The sequence below is a fragment of the Leptodactylus fuscus genome, chromosome 1 (assembly GCF_031893055.1).
Source record: "Leptodactylus fuscus isolate aLepFus1 chromosome 1, aLepFus1.hap2, whole genome shotgun sequence".
NCBI lineage: Eukaryota > Metazoa > Chordata > Amphibia > Anura > Leptodactylidae > Leptodactylus > Leptodactylus fuscus.
In genome coordinates, this window is record NC_134265.1 from 57,910,985 (window position 1) to 57,931,368 (window position 20,384).

General features: G+C 44.0%; 1 protein-coding gene across 4 annotated transcripts in view; it reads right to left on the reverse strand.

Moving 5' to 3' along the window:
- SSBP2 (single stranded DNA binding protein 2) overlaps positions 1 to 15,620 on the reverse strand; it is a 146,592-nt gene extending 130,972 nt beyond the window's left edge. The window contains exon 1 of one of the 4 annotated variants that reach the window (XM_075271250.1): positions 15,462 to 15,620. In XM_075271250.1, the coding sequence (XP_075127351.1) occupies positions 15,462 to 15,517 (56 nt within the window). In that variant the 5' untranslated portion in view covers positions 15,518 to 15,620. The remainder of the gene's footprint in view (positions 1 to 15,461) is intronic. The other 3 variants (XM_075271258.1, XM_075271267.1, XM_075271275.1) reach the window with 3 other exon arrangements.
- Between the last annotated feature and the right edge of the window lie 4,764 nt (positions 15,621 to 20,384).

The window sequence follows — 20,384 nt, forward strand, 5'->3', positions numbered from 1 at the left end:
AAAACAAATTAGGAGATTCCGATTGGTCTTGAAGTCAAAACCGCTATTTTATTTCTTGTTGTTAACACATAACCCCAAACGTCCTTTCTTTCAGAAGCAAATAAATCTGCTGCATAAAATATCAGACACGTCATTAAATACATATTAGAAACAAATTTGGTGAGGTTACTCCATGCCAAGCGGGGTTAGTCACTGTGAGCCACAAGTAGTAAAGAAAAAGTGTCTCGTACTCAAAGGATATTCTAAGTATTTACTGCTAAATATTAACGTCTCAGGACTATTTACCCAGAAGCCCAACTCCTTAGGAAGAGGAATCAACTGGATTACTAGGAACCGCTTCTTACAACAAGGCCAGGCCAGGCGCCTCATGAGGATGGCCGGCCAGCAGTCCAGGAGGTATACCGCACTAAAGACTTTTACAGTCTATTTCGACCACAGTTCCATATTTAAATTTCATACAATACATTATTGTTCATTAGTTATTTGAATTATTGTGACAATATTACATTAATATAATAATGCCCCAAGGTTTAAACTTGTGAGTTTCCATATAAATAGAGGACCCTTAGGGGATCTGCCCTTATATACAGTCGGCTTCCCCAAGACATACATACATACTGACTCTGCCCTTATACATATAAGGAGTCTTGAATTTAAAATATAGTGCGCACACCTCCCTTCTCCTCCATACTTTACACTACAGCTATGACCGCCAGAATTTACTGCAGTAAAACTACAACTCCATCAGAGAGTCTGTGAAGGGTTTTTGTTTTTTTTTGTAATAAAATCTTGCAGTTCTCACACTTCGTACTGAGACTTCTAACACCCTTCCTGTAGAGATCACTTCCCAGCAGTCACCTTATCATAGGATCACAAGGACACCTATATAGAGATAAAATAGCCCCCAAGCTCTTCTGCATCCCTGTACAGGTCACAGAGCATGCCCACAACACATGACCACAAAATTCAATGGACATCTCCAATGTCCAGGTTACTATGGTACATGTGGTTACTATAAAGCATATCCCTGACGTATAAGTGCCGGGTTTTAATTAGTTATAAGATAAGTAGGTAGATCGCTATATTCCCTGTAAAACATTGCGAGAACACACGCTCCTTTTCTACCTTTACCATTTGTACCGCGTCAAGTCTTATCAACACGCTGGAAAGATTTATGATCACGTGTGGTAATTCAGCAGAAAACACTATCAACAGTCAATCTGATGGAAACGTTTCCATTCCAGTGATACACGGCACAGACTAGCTCGGGATGAATGTGACTATGTCTGTGGTGCTGGGGACAATAACTCAATGAAGGGCAGACGGGGCAAACCGAGCAAATCTACAGAGCGAATACCACTGTTTACAACCGCAGACACAAGTTCATTGCAAATCTAAACTTTTACTTTTTTTTAAACATACAACACATGGGGTTCATACTGAAATATTATACAATGAGCAGATCTCTACAAATCTAAAGATATACTTGCATCACTGGTACAGCATACATGAGACTGGGACTTGGGAGAAATGTACACAACAAAATGTAACAGAGCAAGGACGTGTCAAGAAAATGCAATCTCAGGACCGTTTTGGATCTGGGTTCAGTACTATGAATAAACTAGGAGCATCTTCTGCACAAATTGAAATCTGCGCCACTTATGGGCCGGGTAGATTTTACACTCGTGCCAGTTTATAGAATGAATTATATACAATACACTAGCTGGTACCCGCGACTTCGTCTGCGGTGATTGTAGAAGTGGGTAAATACAGGCGCGGGTAAGGTTTTAGTAGTGTGTAAAAGGGGTGTAACTTGAAGGGGTGCAGTCACACTGGGGCCCAGGAGTCTTAGGGGGCCCATAAGCACTGGCATCAGTATTGAGATCGCAGCTTCCATCTGGCCCATAAGCCAAGGAGACCCACAGATTACCCTAACCACACTAAGGTGGATTAAACTCCTTAGGACCCATAACCATCACTATCAAGAATTCACTGTAGGGATGAGGTAGGGGGCCCGGACAAAAGATTGCACCGGGGCCCACAAGACTTTAGTTACACCACTGGTTCACACCTTACCCACACTCAACTCACCATGCCCCTCATTACCTTCCATGACATGGGTACAGGTAATAGACACGGGGACCAAGAGAGGAAGAGTTTGGGATCGTTTGCTAGCTAAACCTGAAGAACAGAGAGGCTAGAATATAGGGCTTGTTATTTTTAGCCTTTCCAGGGGTGAAGAAAAAAAAAAAAAAAAAAAAAAGATATTGGAGAAATCCTTTACTTACTTTGATGGCACATATGTAGTGTCTGGTAGGGTAAAATATGTCGACAGATTCCTTTGACAAGAACACTAAGCAAAAGCTATAGACGTCTGTAATAGTGCAGGGCCTAAGGGGAGATATATGACACAGGAGACTCCCTGCATCATGCGTCACTGCCCCAGGCCCTGCTCAAGTCATTAAGCAGTCTATAGGTGTGTGACTTTAAGAAGACGGAAGCAGCTTGAAAGTTGTAAGAGAAAAGTCTTCTCTAAAATACATGAAAAGTAATAATTTGCGACAATATTCAGGATCTTATTTGGGGCTTCCTGAAAAATGAGCAGGTTCTGATAATAACTATATTCCATACTGCTTTCCAGCAGGCACCAGTGGCTTATCATAGGGGCTTGTAGTGCCGTATCTCGTATGCTGTATTAAACCAATACCAGATTAGATAGACCCAGATTAGACATATCTGATGTGCACACACTTGGATCCAGTCCTGTATCAGCTCATTGTGACAAGTGACAAATTGCTTGACGTACTCCTACAAATAGCACTGTAAACCAAAAAGTATCATCAGCACTATTAAAAGGGAGAGGAAAAACAGCTTAATGAATACATCACAAAAGATACATATAGTACCCCAGCCCTGAACATACAGCAAAGCCAACAAAATATTACACAACCACAACAAAGATGCCCCAAATAAATAATATTAAAATTTAAGCACTACATCCAGTGACTGTCTCTCTGCTGTCTCAAATATCATGTCCTCTCTCTATCTGAAACTAAATCTCTCCAAGACTGAACTACTACTGTTTCCACCATCTAATAGATCTGTCCCTGATATATCCATTGCAGTCTCAGGCCTTACTATAACTCCTAGGCAGCAGGCCCGCTGCCTCGGGGTCATGTTTGACGCAGACCTCTCCTTCACCCCTCATGTTGAATCACTCGCACGTTCATGTCACCTCCACCTCAAAAACATCTCCAGAATACGCCCTTTCCTTACCAGAGATACACTAAAGACACTTATTGTCTCTCTGATTCATTCTCGCCTTGACTACTGTAACTCCTTACTAATCGGTCTTCCCCTCACTAAACTCTCCCCTCTACAATCTATTCTGAATGCAGCGGCCAGGCTCTTGTATCAGACTAGACGCTACAGCGATGCTTCGGGTCTGTGCCAGTCGTTACATTGGCTGCCTATTCAATATAGAATAAAATATAGAGTTATCACCCTCATCCACAAGGCTCTCCATAAAGCCGCACCTCCCTACATTTCTTCCCTCATCTCTGTCTACTGCCCAACCCTTGCTCTCCGCTCACTCAATGACCTAACACTTACATCCTCTATTATCAGAACCTCCCACGCTCGTATACAAGACTTCTCCCGAGCTGCACCACTTCTCTGGAATGCTGTACCCCGGACAATCAGATTAACTCCCAATTTCTACAGTTTCAAACGCAAACTAAAGACGCATCTTTTCAGATAAGCCTATCACAATGTCTAACGTAAACCCTTAACCGTCCTCTGTCCCTGCCCCCACATTACCCCACATGATATGATGTCATCTCAGGATAACTTTATAGGTCCAAGCTCCATCCACACGTTACAGGACACGACTGGTGACGGCTCATAAAGTCTTATGTTTGTGTAATGACAGTCACCTCTATTACAGAATTGTCTGACCTCTGTATAAGCAATTCCGCCCCTGCTACCTCTTGTGTCACCCCCTCTACCTCATAGATTGTAAGCTCTTGTGAGCAGGGCCCTCAGTCCCATTGTGTGAAATGATTCTCTTTGTAATGTATCTGTCTGTATTTGAACCCTACAAATTGTACAGCGCTGCGGAATATGTTGGCGCTATATAAATAAAATGTATTATTATTATTCCTAGAGTAAAAATATTTCCCTTTGCATTTTTTTGAGGAGTATTTTTAGCCAAGGAGAACAAAATTTGCAGTAATGAAAGTATTACATAGACCTGTATAACTTTAAAGGGATCCTATCATTGGATACCCTTTTTTTTTATTAACACGTAGGAATAGCCTTAAGAAAGGCTATTCTTCTCCTACCTTTAGATGTCTTCTCCGCACCGCCGTTCGGTAGAAATCCGGGTTTTCTTTGGTATGCAAATTAGTTCTCTCACAGCACTGGGGGCGGTCCCCAGCACTCAAACAGCAATGGGGACGTCCCCAATGCTGGAAGAGAACTCTCCAGCTCCACCTACATCTTCTTCTTGAACACCCTACCCGCAATGTCTTCTTCCGTCCTGGGTTTCAATCTTCAAGGCTTGCGCAGTCGGCTCTGCCATCGGGCAGAGCCTACTGCGCATAACCGTGGCCACAAGAAAATGGCACACAAGCTGGTGTAAACGGCCATTTTCTTGTGGCCGTGGGCATGCACAGTCGGCTCTGCCTGAGGCCCGATGGCAGAGCCTACTGCGCATGCCTAGAAGATTGAAACCCAGGACAGAAGAAGACACAGGTAGAGGGCGTTCAAGAAGAAGATAGAGGCGGTGCTGGAGAGTTCTCTTGCAGCATTGGGGACGCCCCCAGTGCTGTTTGAGCGCTGGGGACCGCCCCCAGTGCTGTGAGAGAACTCATTTGCACACCAAAGAAAACCGGGATTTATACCGAACGGCGGCACGGAGAAGACATCCAAAGGTAGGAGAAGAATAGCCTTTCTTAAGGCTATTCCTACATGTTAGTTAGAAAAAAAAAATGGTATACAATGATAGCAGCCTCTTAAAGGGATCCTATTTCGGCAGCCATTACTATATCAGTCTTCCATGAACAAATATTGAATTTAGGCAATTCAAAATTTATCTTAGGCCAAGTTTTCATATCTGCTTTTATAGTCTGTTGCTCTCATCCGACACAGGATAAGAACAATGGAGTTAAAAGGTGTAGATGGAGTTGCATCCATCTGCATTCACTGCAATTTGTTTATATTTTTTACATTGGAGTCTGTCATTCCAGCTATGTGGACTACAAGAAAGGAGATGTGAACTTAGTCTTACCTGATACACAGTAGAACAGGTAAGAATACAAGCAAATATAAATAAATGCCAGAAGACTAGAGGAGTTTCATGGGCTACAGATACAGATGACGTAGAAAGAGAGAAGCATCAAAATCATGAAATCAATGTTAGCCCCAACCTGGTGTCTGAATTATTTTAGGAAGGCTTTTGACTATTGCCATAAGCCATCATCAACAGTTTCCTTACTGACGTCAATAGTTGTGGGTGGTAGTAGAAGGAAGCCTGCGTGAAATCTACACGAATCCCTCTTTCTGTGTCAGTTCACTGAACATTTGTTATAGTTCCTTTAAGCAAAAGAAAATCAACAATAAGGGCCCTTTCACACTAAATATTTCTGTCTCAGTACAGTCCATGAACCCCCCCACCACCACAACCACTGATCTGATAATGATGACCTATCCTAAGAATAGGTCATCAATATCTAAATCTCATAAAGCCCCACTAAATTGGACGACCCCTTCTTCTTAGAAGTATCCTAAAGATTCCCACTCCGAGGAGCTCAGGAATCAGATGTAACCCTAGTGCAACTCAGCAGCAAGTGTTGAGTTTCCCAGCCGTGCCAATACTGGTGAAATAAATCATTACACAGTTCCTGCTGGAGTCAACACATTGTCCATGTAACATATGGATATTCTCTGGAGGAAGAGACACTTCTTGTCGCCACTGTCTGCGTTATCAACTCAGAATTCCTACAAAATGTATATTTAAGACTTGCGGACCTTTTATAAACTTAGAAGTGCTTGTTCTCAGCCTGTGTAAACAGCGTGTGCTGCCGACAATAATGAAACCGTATGGAAGAACGGGCGCACTAATGATAATTCGGTCACATACAGTCATGATGACGACTTTATGCAAATTAAAATAATGAGAGGTGATCATGGATCAGCACTGACTAGAAGCAGAAATATCAGCCCATGTCAAAGGACTTAAACCTAAAATGTAAGATGTAAATAATTCACAAGTTCCAGCAGAAGCCAAGCTTTAATGGTCATGTTTGTTTTACCTGGGGCTCATACACAAGGAAAAGCTGTGTGTGCTGAGCATGTAGAGCGCCACACAGAGTCCGTGCGGCTCTCGCTATCATTTTCTCAGCAGGTTTTGTCAATACCAAAATAACAGCCTTAACCACAGCGGCTGAAAAGCAAACCGAAAAAGTGACAAGAAATATGGCTGCACTTCCGGTCGTCAATTCGGAAAAACAGCTAAAATAAAATGTAAAAAAAAATTTAAAATGCCAATACCTCTAATTAAAACAAAATAATTATTACGGTTGGGTTACTACTTTTCTATCGAAATTCATTTTTACATCTTGTATGCCAGTACTCTGCTAGATTATGGGGATAATGTTCCTCCTTAAGGAGAAACCACCTATTAGGGGTGTGGAGACTCAGGGCCGCCACCAGGAATTTTGGGGCCCCATACACCCTAAGTGTCTGCCCCCCCCCCCCCCCCCGCCATTTTAACACCACTTTATTTTGTGACATACCAATTATGTATTACCTCCCAACTTTTGAAGAGTAGAAAGAGGTAGAAAATGTGCGGAGCGCTCCGCGCGCCGCAACAAGTTTAGCTCCGCCCACTTTTCTGTTGACTCCACCCATTCTCATTCATTTTCATGTGCTCCCACACAGTATAATCCTCCTACAGTCACCTGTAAATTATATGTCCCCCTCTCTATCTCTCCCCCAGTTTCATATACACCCTTCATCTGCCCCGTTTCATGTCCCCCCCTCCATCTCTGTCCATTCTCCCCCCTTCATTTGCCCCAGTTTAATGCCATTCTCCCACTTCATCTGCCCCAGTGTAATGCCATTCTCCCACTTCATCTGCCCCAGTGTAATGCCATTCTCCCACTTCATCTGCCCCAGTGTAATGCCATTCTCCCCCCCCCTTATCTGCCCCAGTGTAATGCCATTCCCCCCCCCTCATCTGCCCCAGTGTAATGCCATTCTTCCCCCCCCTCATCTGCCCCAGTGTAATGCCATTCTTCCCCCCCCTCATCTGCCCCAGTGTAATGTCATCCCCCCCTTCATTTGCCCCAGTGTCATGCCATTCTCTCCCCACCCCCTTCATCTTGCACAGTGTCATGCCGTCCCCCCCCCCTTCATTTGCCCCCCAGTTTCATGGGCCCCCTTCATTATGTTAAACACAAAACAAACACTTATTTACACTCACCCTTCCTTCATCGCTCCCTCGCCGCTCCTCTCTCTGACGCTCATCTCACTTCACTGACAGGTGTAAGCGCGATGTGACGTCGTGACGTCACGCGCGATGTGACACACGCCGAAGCGCAGCATTAAAGCAGGAGCTGAGCTGAGCTCCTGCTTTAATCGCCTGTGTATTGAGCTCAACGGCGTCCGACGGACGCCGATGAGCTGAAATCGGGACAGGCAAGTGCCGGGGGGCCCCAAGAGGCTCTGTGGGCCCCGGCACTTGCCCGACTATACTATAGTGACGCCGGCCCAGGGCACAATTGCTGCTGCGGGCGCCAGGGGTCCGGCCAAAACCGGGCCCCCCCCCATTTTTCAATTTGGCCAGGCCCCTGACACCAGTAGTGGTAATACTGCCCTATCGGCGGCCCTGTGGAGACTTATAGAGCCATAGCCGCTCCACTGCAAGGGACCATGGGAGGAATATGCAAATCTGTCTCCCAAGTACTCTGCTATGCAGGAAAGATCCCGATCAACATATCTGAGGTATTGCAGCCCCATCCCATATCATTAATGGTGTCACCAGAAAATTATCTATTTTTTTTTTTCATTTTTAAGCTAATTTTTTGAGAATTTCTATTAAAAAAAAAAAAAAAATGTTTTCCCATTTCAGAAATAAAAAAGAAAACATTATATTCTGCAACTAGCTGGTACCCGCGACTTCGTCTGCGGTGATTGTGAAAGTGGGTAAACAGGCGCGGGTAAGGTTTTCGTACTGTGTATAAGGTATGGGATATGAAATTTAACTTTGTATCTTGTTGTTGCTGTAATTCTGAGAATACATGAGACTTTTGTGATGAATGTAATTTGTATTTCAGCTGCTATACGGTGTTGGTATAAACTGTACATAGTGTCTTTGGGACAGAGGTATTACAGGTGAATATACTTCGATATACGACATTGTATGAGTTGTTATTTTCCGCCAGTACATGTAAGTTTTGGGCACAGGATACTCTTGAGCAAGCAACATAAAGTCTGTCCCTGTGCATTACAGTTTAGTAACTCCATGTGCCCCTTATTAATAGCAATTAACCCCATCATGTCCCTCACATTAACCCTTGTGTAAGAGTTACTGATATGTGAGAGACTTGGAGGTAATAATTAAGCATCTTCATTACTGAGGTCTTTTATTAGTACCTCCATATGTCTCACATATTAGTAACCTTTATATGGGGCACACAGGGGTTAATATGAGGGACATGATGGGGGTTTATTCCTATTAATGTGAGGCACATGGAGTTACTAAGACTAAACTAATAACCCCAAATGCCTGACATTAATGAGAACAGTAATCCTATGTACCTGTGTGTTTTTTCAGTTTCACTTTGCTAGCAGCTTCCTTTCCTCCTCGGGGAATCTTTGCAGGATGCAGACCACTATAGCAGGCACAGACCTGAGCGACTAAGCTCCACCCCCTGGGTTTCCTGCACCCCTCTCAAAGGGGAGTGTCCTTATGCCTCAGCTCTAGCAGCCCACTGAAGAGACTCGGACTTCATTTAACTCTTGCAGGTCCTGTGCTGCTGGTGTGCCAGTGAAATATGGCAGGAGTGCCACTCTTGGCATGTGTGCCAGGGGTTGCTGACCTCTGCTGTAGAGGGTAATATGAATTTTGTGGCTTGCTATGGTCCAAAGTGTGCGAGATTGCAGAGATAGTGATGCGAGTTTGGGTTTTGTGGGGGTCCTGGGAAAAACGTAAATGTGCGCTATTGTGACGAAAAGTAGCCTATTGCGCAATCGAGTGTAGTGACTATGTTTGTGGAAAATTTCAGCCAAATCGGTCGAGCGGGTTTTGCGTGATTGAGGAACAGGAGGATTTTCTCTTTTGCTACCAAGCCTAATAGTAGACTCGTATTTGCCAATTCAGCAAGGGTTTTCTTTGCAGCAGTCACCTCATTTACATCACAGGAAGTATTACAACAGAAGATAACACCACTAACCCATCATTATATCCACTACTGAAAATAGAGGTCACAGTTTATGACCACTATCCCCCCCCCCCCCCCCCCAATCTTTGACAGATCACATCTCAAAAACTTTCCAGTTCACTGCTTCTTATGGCCATGAGTCTGCTGTAAAGCAGATCACTAAATGCTGTTAACAGAGCAGAAAAGTATGGGCAAAAACCTTAGACTCCCTGTATTGTAGCTAAGGGCTCGTTCACATCAGCGTTGTGAACTCCGTTATGCAGGTTTCCGTTTCCTGCCTAAAACAGAGGCAGGAGACGGAAACCTGCAGGAGTCTCTCTCACCCATTCATTTGAATGGGTGAGAGAGATGTCCGGCCGTGAGCGGCGGTGAGCGTTTTATGCTCTCCGCCGCGAAACCGGGTTTTATAATCCGGACATGCACTACTCTGTGTCCGGATAAAAAAATCCGGTTTCGCGGCGGAGAGCATAAAACGCTCACTGCCGCTCACGGCCGGACCCGGTCTGAGCTTTCCGTCTTCTGGCACGCAGAAGACGGAAAGCACAGAACGGAAAGAAGAACGCAGGTGTGAACCTAGCGTAAGCTGTAGTTACAGATCACAGCTCTACCCTAATGGAACTGAGATAAGAAGCCGCTAATTCCAGGTTTGGTAAGGTTTTGCTGCTCGATGCTTCTAAGTCCAGATGATATAAGGCATGTAAGAGCTGCACACTTTCTAGGCCACGCCACTGTTATTTCTAACCACAACAGACCCCATCCTTGGTGTTCGAGTGGCAGTGAAAGGCTGTTGCTCGTGATTTTCAATCAATGACTGCCATCTTCTCCACATCCTAGGTATATATTCAAAGACTTGGGACTGTATTCACATATTCAGTTTTGGTGAAGTTTTTCAAAGTCAGGAGTGGATATACAAATGTATCCTCTGCTCTACTGTACTTGGTTCAAAAATTCCATGAAAAACTACCATATTATTTACAGAGAGATTTTTAATTATACACATACTGAACAAAAAAAAAAAAAAACAACTACTTCTTGGGTGTTTTATAAATGTAAATATCCATTTAAAAAAATAAAAGAAAATATTGCATTTTTCACATTATCAGCATAACACACAAAGGCACAGAGACACATGCTATTTTCTTTAGCTCACTCATCAGCTTTGCTGTATAGACAGGGGCAGACTGGTCAAAGTCATCTCATAATTATTAAATATTAGATAGATCAATGGATCTACTGTACTGATAGAGGCCTAGATAAGCACGGGAATACACAGACAACGCCATATAATCACGCTTCTTTGTCCTGTCTGATTTCTAGTGGAGAGTGTGAAAATTGCCAATCAAGCCAATACTTCTTCATTATATCTGCGGAAGCGCGATTCATTCTCTCCCCACCTCCCAAGTAAGGTTCGGGATTGGTCCCTACTTTGGGATTTCTAGTGGAGGGGGCTTTGCTAGATCAGTTCTGGACACTGTCATAATCTAAGATTTATTAGCTGGCAAGACTGTATTTCCAACATGGCGACCTCACTGTTTTCTAAATACATAATGAAAAAACAACCACATAATACCACATCTACAGACTTAGGGCCCGTTCACACGGAGTAAACGCGCGTGTATTTTGGCAAAATACACATGTAAAAATAAGACTCTCATTTACTTCAATTACATCTTACATGTTTATTTTGACGTGTTTTACACGTGTAAAAAAAAAAAGTCATTGAAGTCAATGGGAGTCTTATTTTTTTACACGTGTATTATGCCAAAATACAAACATGTTTACTCTGTGTGAACAGGGCCTTATAAATAAAATGTAAGTAACTAAAATGAAATACAGGAGACAACCCCATCCTATGTGACAGATAGTACCCAATATGAGCTGGCTACAGGAAGAGACCGTTTCCATTCCTGGGAACCCAGAGATCAACCTTTATAACACAAAACAGCAAATTAGAACAGTAGTTCTTAGAATTTTTTTTTTATTTTATTTTTTTTTTTTGGGGGGGGGGGCAGCAGGAGCTTATTTGGGGTAAGTTTACATAGTTTTTTTTGTTTGTTATTAAAAAAAAAAAAAAGAAAACCCCAGTAAGCAGTTTTTTCTGCCCGATTTTTTTTTTTTAAGTAGATTTTAGCACTTTTTTTTTTTTTTGCTGAAGTCTCCTCTAGAAGTTCTTTGAGCAGTTCTTTGCCTTGCACACATGGTTCAGTTTCCTAAAACATCTAACTTTATGGCGCACATTTTTTTTCATTTCTACAGGGGTTTCAGGCAGAACAAGGTTTTTTTTCTCTAGTAAAACAAAACACATTATTACTGACTCCCATTGAAATAAGTGGGAGAGAGAGAGACTCGGGTGTTTTTTTTTTTTTGTTTTTTTTTAAAGGATTTTAAAAGGCATATACCCATAGGGTCCATTTCCACACCAAATTCCTCACAATTTTCCTCCATGTGAATGGCCCCTTAGCATTGTTATAGTTACAGCAATGATTTAAGTATCATTAAAATCAGTTTTCACTCTTTAGATTGCCAAGTCCTTTTTCTTTCTTTGTGGTATTTATTTTTCAATTTAAGCACAACGAGGAAAAAAAAAAATCCTTTTTCTTACCTGGAAACAATCAGCAAGTTTTGTAGTTTTTTTTTTTAAATGGATACTTCATTTTTTGCATATCTTAATATGTGTGAATGCATCGACTTATTGACACAAGCACTTAAAGCAAGAACTAGTCTGGTTATCATATGAACAACTGTCTCGCTATTCATGCATTATAGTGACCATACAGTTTTGATAGCTGTTGGACCGATACTGGTTTATCTGACATCTAATAGTCCAACACACATGCAAACTCAGCCAAGCATGCATGTCTTCTCACCAGGAAGAAGGGAATAAGCCGCTACTAGACAACCCCAGTAGTGGATTATTTCCCTTAGGGCCCGTTCACACAGAGTAAACGCACGTATATTTTGGTAAACTACACGTGTAAAAATAAGACTCCCATTGACTTCAATGACATTTTTTTTTACACGTGTAAAAAAACGTCAAAATACAAAATGTCATTGAAGTCAATGGGAGTCTTGTTTTTACACATGTATTTTTTCAAGTGTATTTTGCCAAAATACATGCACGTTTACTCCGTGTGAACGGGCCCAAAGGGTCCATTCACACAAGGAAAATGGTGAGGAATTTGGTGTGGAATTTGAGCGCTGAAAAAAAAGCCTCCCATTGACTTCAATGGGAGGCTTTTTTTTTTTTTAAACGAGTTACGAGAGGGGGTCCGACCGCTGACAATCTATATTCGGTAGCTCATTGAAACGAATGGAGCAGAAGCACATCTATATCCACTGCTACTTTTTCAATGGGAGAGGAAAGACACCCCTGTACTCAGGACTGGTGGACGTCTCAGTGGTCAGACCCCAACCGATCAGCAATTCATCCTCTATCCATATTTTTCATAGCATAACCCCTTTAGGATTGGGCATATTGAAATCCAACATGTCCAATCCATCCTTCACCCCAAAGCAGGGAATTGGAAAAGCCCCATGCACATTAGATGGCCAATTTGCCCCATAGGTTCAGCTGACATTTGTCTAATCCGAATACGTCTTCAGGCAACTTCTCATCCTGGTCACAAGATTTGCGTTGTTTTAATTCTTTTCTGATTAAAAGTAATATTTGATGTCATCACAAGGGTCAGTGACGACATAACCCAAGGATAGGTTAGGGGATGTCTACCTTCTGTGTCCTACACTGGAGAAAACTGCTTGAGGGACCGGGAAACAGGACCAGTAAGTAGAACCCAGGAAGCTGCAGAACTGGAGTGGTGGGTATTGGGTCTTCTCTTTTTTTTAACCCATTGTAAACCCTTTGTCAATGTTTTGTTCTCTACTGCACAACCCCATTAACAACCACACAGCAATAAGCTTGTCCTAAGTAGTCACAAACCCATACTAGTTGCAATACTTGCTGATGGTTTCCAGTTAACAAACAGAGCACATATAATGTTCTGCTCTCTATTTCATGAAAGCTCTCAGGACTGGATAGGTTCAGCATGTAGATGATTGTTTACATACACTGCACATACACTTGTCTGAACAGTGCCTTAAAAAATATTCTGTAATAACTATGTTAAAATCTACAGCTAAATAATGGAAATAAGTCAGAAAACATCAAACCAAAAAACTTAAAGACAGAAATGTATCCATCACAAGGTTGGCATATACACAAACAAGAAAAAGTGCACAACTATACACAAAGGGCATTAATGGGGGCACTAATACCCATCACCAAGTGCTTGCCATCTATTGCTCTGTAACTATTCTCCAGTGTTAGTGTGGTCAGTGAAACACATTGCTACAGTGCAGTAGCCTCCACCTCTACAAGTTGCAGGGTATATACTGTATACAGTGCAGTAGCCTCCACCTCTACAAGTTGCAGGGTATATACTGTATACAGTGCTGTAGCCTCCACCTCTACAAGTTGCAGGGTATATACTGTATACAGTGCAGTAGCCTCCACCTATACAAGTTTCAAGGTATATATTGTATACAGTGCTGTAGCCTCCACCTCTACAAGTTGCAGGGTATATACTGTATACAGTGCTGTAGCCTCCACCTCTACAAGTTGCAGGGTATATACTGTATACAGTGCTGTAGCCTCCACCTCTACAAGTTGCAAGGTATATACTGTATACAGTACAGTAGCCTCCACCTCTACAAGTTGCAAGGTATATATTGTATACAGTGCTGTAGCCTCCACCACCACAAGCTGCAAGGTATATACTGTATACAGTTCTGTAGCCTCTACCACCACAAGTTGCAGGGTATATACTGTATAGAGCGTTGAAAAGTCCACCACTACAAGCTATATACTGTATACAGTGCTGTAGCCTCCACCACTACAAGCTGCAAGGTATATACTGTATACAGTGCTGCAGCCTCCACCACTACAAGCTGGGGGTATATAGCGTATACAGTACTGTAGCTTCCACTATTACAAACTGCATGGTATATATTGTATACAGTCTGTAGCCTCCACAAATACAAGCTGCAGGGTATAGTCTATATACAGTACTATTTCCTCCACTACTACAAGCTGCAGGGTATATACTGTATACAGTGCTATAGCCTCCACCACCACAAGTTGCAGGGTACATACTGTATACAATGCTGAAAAATCCACCACTACAAGCTGCAAGGTATATACCGTATACAGTGCTGTAGCCTCCACCACTACAAGCTTCACAGTATACACTGTATACAGTGCAGTAGCCTCCACTACTACAAGCTGCAGTGTACATACTACTATATACAGTTCTGTAACCTACACAAATACAAGCTGCAGGGTATGCACTGTATACAGAGGACTTGGAGAAGTTGCTGCTGGCCGGGCTGCAGGTAATGGCTGGGTCCCTGCACTTTCCCCGGGGATCACACCTCTGTCTCTTCCCTCCAAGCCTTGCACGTCCTAACAAAGCCCCGGGAAGGCTGCCGCACAGATGGGACTTGTCTAGAGCCGGAGCCGGGGGGACGAGCAGCTCCGTGCCCCAGGGATGTGAACCTGAGCATGCGGCGCTACTGCCGGAGGAGCCGGGAAAGTTTACCGTGAGAGGGGCTGAGCTCTGGAGCTCCCTGGACTGGGAGAACGGAGAGAAGAGGCGCACGCTATCAGATCGTACAATAATCATTGTCCATACAGAAGGTTGTCAGGGAAATTGCAAGATCTCAACCAATATTTTAAGCTGTCTCACACCTGCAACAAAAGTTATCTAGGGTGCGACATGATCGGCCGTCAGCCACACACACAGAGACAAGTAGAGGAGAGCTGTGCACCTGGAGGATGGGGAGGCCGGCACAGGGCACTCCGTGCACTCACCTCTCTGCCCCAAACTTACTTTCCCCCTGCCCCGGTGTACTGCTCCGTCCTAGCACACACATAGAAGGGGAGGAAGTTAGTGTCAGCCCCGGCCCGTGGCCCTGACTGCCCCCTGCACTTGTCCACCCCCCAGGCTGAGCGCCACTTACTTCTCCCTGGCCTGGCTGTCGGACGGTACGCTGTTACTCTTGCCTTTGGCGTACATGCTTGCAGAAAGCTCCGATTGTCACACACCTGTCAACCGATCACAGCCTCCCCGGGAACAACCCCGTCACCATGGCGACACCAGCAGCGCCCACGCTGATAGGCCCGCCCGATGGCCGGCCCTGCCCATTCACTATAGCAACCAGTTTGATTGACAAGCTCTTCCTTCAGTGTGTCGCTGCTCCCTCCTCCTCCTCCTCCTCCTCCTCCTCCTCCTCCTCAGCAGGACGGGCTCGGCGCGGAGCACACAGGCTGCCTCTGCCTCTGCCTCTGCCTCTGCTGCTGCTGCTCCCTCCTCCTCCTCCTCCTCCTCCTCCTCCTTCTTCTTCTTCTTCTGCTTTCCTCGGAGCTGGAGGGGGGGGAGGAGGGGGGATTTGAAACCGTTCTAGAAGGATTTTTAAACAACTGGCTGTTCCATGGAGCGCGCGGCCCTCCCGCCGCTGCCGGGAGAGAGCGCACAGGAGGGGGCCGGCCGGGAGGAAAGTGCGGCCTGGAGTACAGCCTGTGCCCGGGAACAGCACACTGACTGCACACTGCTCCGCTGCACTACAGCCTAGGGAGGCGCCACAGAGGCTGCTGCTGCTGTACCATGTCTAGTGACATAATGGTGGAAATACACTACAGAACGGATGCCAGGACTATATCACATGTTTATTACCGGTGCCCTTCACATTGTCTGCACAGTCCTTACCCGTGACAGTAAACAGAACACAAACTGGATCCATAAAAACCCTCCCCAGTTCACCTCCATAACTAGCTGCAATTACAGACACCAACACATCAAATCTCTACTTCCCAAACATTGGCCCATAGTAAGGAATGACCCCTTCCCCAATAAAACACTACCTAAAACTCCAAAGGTAACAGTCAGACGTGCAAAAAATAAAGAACTTATTATCTCCAAGCAAACTCAGGGAACCAAAAGCCCCCGTGACAGACCCTTCTCAGCATAACCATGGGGGCAGATTTAGGCTAAGGCCCCACATTGCGAAATGCAGCTTTTTTTGTTGCAGAATTTGTTGCAGTTTTTTGAGCCAATGCCAAGAATGGCTACAGATAGGAATGGGAAATATATAGGAAAATCTAATATTTCTCCCTTCTTCTTAATCCACTCCTGGCTTTGGCTCAAACAAATGCAACAAAAAAAGCTGCGTTTCCGCAATGTGGGGCCTCAGCCTTACATGCAACGTCCCAAGATGCAAATGTTGTATTAGCATCACCCATGGACAAACTACAATCCCCAGCATGTCCACGGCCAAGAGTCTTCTGATTTATTTGTAGTATTTGTATTATTTCATTTTATATTTTAATCATGTTTATTTTGGAGTGTATTATGTATAATAACCTGATATATCATAATCTTTGTTTTATCACGCAAAAGTTATATGTACATTCATTATATTTTTATTGTAAGTTTTGTTCACAGTTTGTATATCCTATATATATTTATGTCATTGCATCTTTTTTTACCCTCCCATTATATGTTCTTTTCCCCTTCCTTTTTATCACTACTGACTAAAGATGAGCGAACACCGTTTGATCGAGTAGATAGTCGATCAAATATCAGGCCGTTTGAGGTATTCGATTACAATCAAATACCACGAGGCAAATGCAGTAAAAATTTGTATCCCCTCCCACCTTCCCTGGCACATTTTTTGCACCAATAACTGTGCAGGACAGTTGGGACAGGAACTATGACAACGGAGGCATCGAAAAAAAATCGGAAAAAGGAATTGGCGGCCGAAATCAGGTGACCTCCAATTTAGACAAATGGTGGATTTAACATTCTATTAATTTGGGACTGTGAACTATGTGACTGTGAGACAGGGACAGATCTACAGGCAGGGTTAGCTAGGGATTACCTTTATTTAGGGGGGAATGTCACTCACCCAGCTCTTTGGGGCTCTATCTGGTGGGGATCCCTGTCAGCTTGCGATATGCGCGAGCTGACTTTTTCCCATAGGAATGCATTGACCAGCGTTGATTGGCCAGTGTACAGCATTTGGCCAAACAATGCTGGTTCTGCCGGAGGAGGTGGAGTCTAAGATCTGTCCACAGCAGTTTCCATTGTGGTCCGATCTCAGATGTAACAGTGCTGACACAGCACTGCTACACGGAGAAGCGGCAGAGCTCAGCACACAGAGATGCAGCAGAGTTGAGTGTGCAGCATGGTTCAGCGCACACTCAGCACTGCTACATCAGATTCAGCAGAGCTGAGTGTCCAGCATGGTTCAACGCACACTCAGCACTGTGGAGATGTAGTAGTGCTGACCGTGCGCTCAGCTCGTCTGCATCTTCGGAGTAGCTGAGCTGAGTGCACGGCCAGCACTGCTTCATCTCCGATGTAGCATCTTCGGAGTAGTCGACCTGAGTGCGCAGCCAGCTCTGCTACATCTTGGCCTAGGAATGCAGCAGTGCTGAGTGTGCATTGAACCATCTTGCACACTCAGCTCTGCTGCATCTGATGTAGCAGTGCTGAGTGTGCGTTGAACCATGCTGCACACTCAGCGCTGCTGCATCTGATGTAGCAGTGCTGAGTGTGCGCTGAACCATGCTGCACACTCAACTCTACTGCATCTCTGTGTGCTGAGCTCTGCCGCTTCTCCGTGTAGCACTGCTGTGTCAGCACTGCTACATCTGAGATTGGACCACAATGGGAACTGCTGTGGATGGATCTTAGACTCCGCCTCCTCCGGCAGAACCAGCGTTGATTGGCTGAATGCTGTACACTGGCCAATCAACGCTGGTCAATGCATTCCTATGGGAAAAAAGTAAGCTTGTGCATATCACAAGCTGACAGGGATCCCAACATAATACAGGTACTTGGGCATGTTAGATGCCCCCAAGCATGCTTCCCCTGCTGTCCCAATTGCATTCCAGGATGTTGGCATCATTTCCTGAGGTGTCATAGTGGACTTGGTGACTCTCCTGAGTCGAATGGTGGGAACCCCTGAAATGAAGCATTTTACCCCATAGACAATAATGGGGTTCGATATTCGTTCGAATAGTCGAATATTGAGCGGCTATTTGAAACGAATATCGAATATTTTACTGTTCGCTCATCTATACTACTGACCTCTTCCCCCCAGTTCTTAGATACACCCCTTTATTTTGTTTCCATGAATATATCCTTCTGATTAATTATATCCTCTTCCTCACTTTCATCCATTCTATATCTAATTACTACCCCAACCCCCATTGCTGGTTTCATCCCAAACCTAAATCTAACACACACCCAGCTTTCCCAGGTGCTGATCAGCCTGCCACATCTTTTTGAACCACGGACTTGCATGGACGCAAGTGATTCAGAAATGCTCCAGCCCCCTGCAGTCTACTTGACAATACATAGTAGGAGGGACAGAGCGCACTGAGCATGCACCATCCCTGCACTCCAGCTCTCCACATAGCAGTTCAGATGACACCTTATCACGCTTCTAACAGTGTTTAGCATTCATTCACCCTCCTTTTTTTCTTTCTTCTCCAGTGTTATGCCAGGTTCACACCTGCATTAAGGTTTCCGTTCCAGGACCCCCTGAGAGGAAACCTTACCTGCTTAAAAAAGCGGTTACCTGCAAAAACCCGCAGATCCCACAGAGTATATTGGGGTCTGCTGGTTTTCAACACGATTTTCAAAAGGGGTTCAAGCGCTGGTGTGAACCCAGCCTTATCTGTACTATTAATATTATAACTTAGCAATGGTTTATTGTTTGTTTAGTATGTTTAACATGATTATTTGCTTCACCTTTGACCCTATGACCCCAAGGGGGTGGAGCTACCACACATTCTTTTTACACTTTTTTCATATTTTTTTGTGTCTAAATATATATATATATATATATATATATATATATATATATATATATATATATATTCCGCGTTATGTATGTACCATTTTGGAATAAAGACCAGCGCTCTTCTGCCTCATCTTTTGCAGTCACTTGGATTATCCTGACGTATACCCTTCACCACGGCTTTGAGGCCAACAGCTGCCCATCTGGAAATTATTCGTACATGCTTATTGAGTGGTTGTGAGCTTATCAGGTGAGCGGCCAGTCAGCAGTACCTTGTTCTAATTTCAATTGCCTTACAGTATTACACTATTAGCGCACTGCACTGTTTTTTTCTTTTCTTTGCAGGAACCAACTGAGAACAGCTGTACAGTGTGGAGAAGACATTTCTGTACAGCGCCACCACAGGGGAAATTAAGCATTACACATTGTCCATTCAAATCTATGGTTTGCTTGTGTAACATAGGACAGGGCTGGTCCTCCAATGAGGGAGACACTCTTTGTAACTGCACTCTACTTTGATCAAGGGATGAAGATCCTGTAGAGCGGATGTATTAACAGAGAATTATCTTTTGGGGTGTATGAAAATGGGTTTAATGAACGAGACAACCCTTTAAAGACAAAATCAATGTCTTATATCTTAGGATAGGGCATCAATATTAGATTGAGAAAATCCTAAGGGCCAGTTCACACGGAGTTAACGCGCGCGCATTCTGGCACGTATACACGTGTCAGAATGTGAGCGCTCAAAACAGAATCACATTCATTCGTTATGGGCGTATAACGCGCGTAATTTTGCGGCTGTAATGACACATTGAAATAAATGTGATTCTGTTTTGAGCGCTCACATATTGACACGCGTATACGGGCCAGAATGCGCGCGTGCTACCTCCGTGTGAACTGGCCCTAAAAATCCCCTTAAAGAGCTCTAATTGTACTGGTCCCAGAAACCTTGTCTGTGCAGTAAGCATTATTGTACCTAGTATCCAGCTGAAAACAACATTTCTGAGAAAACTTAGTACTCTCAGCTAGTCCGGGTGGCTGAAAATACCCCTGGCAAAGCTGGGTGGCTGAGATCAG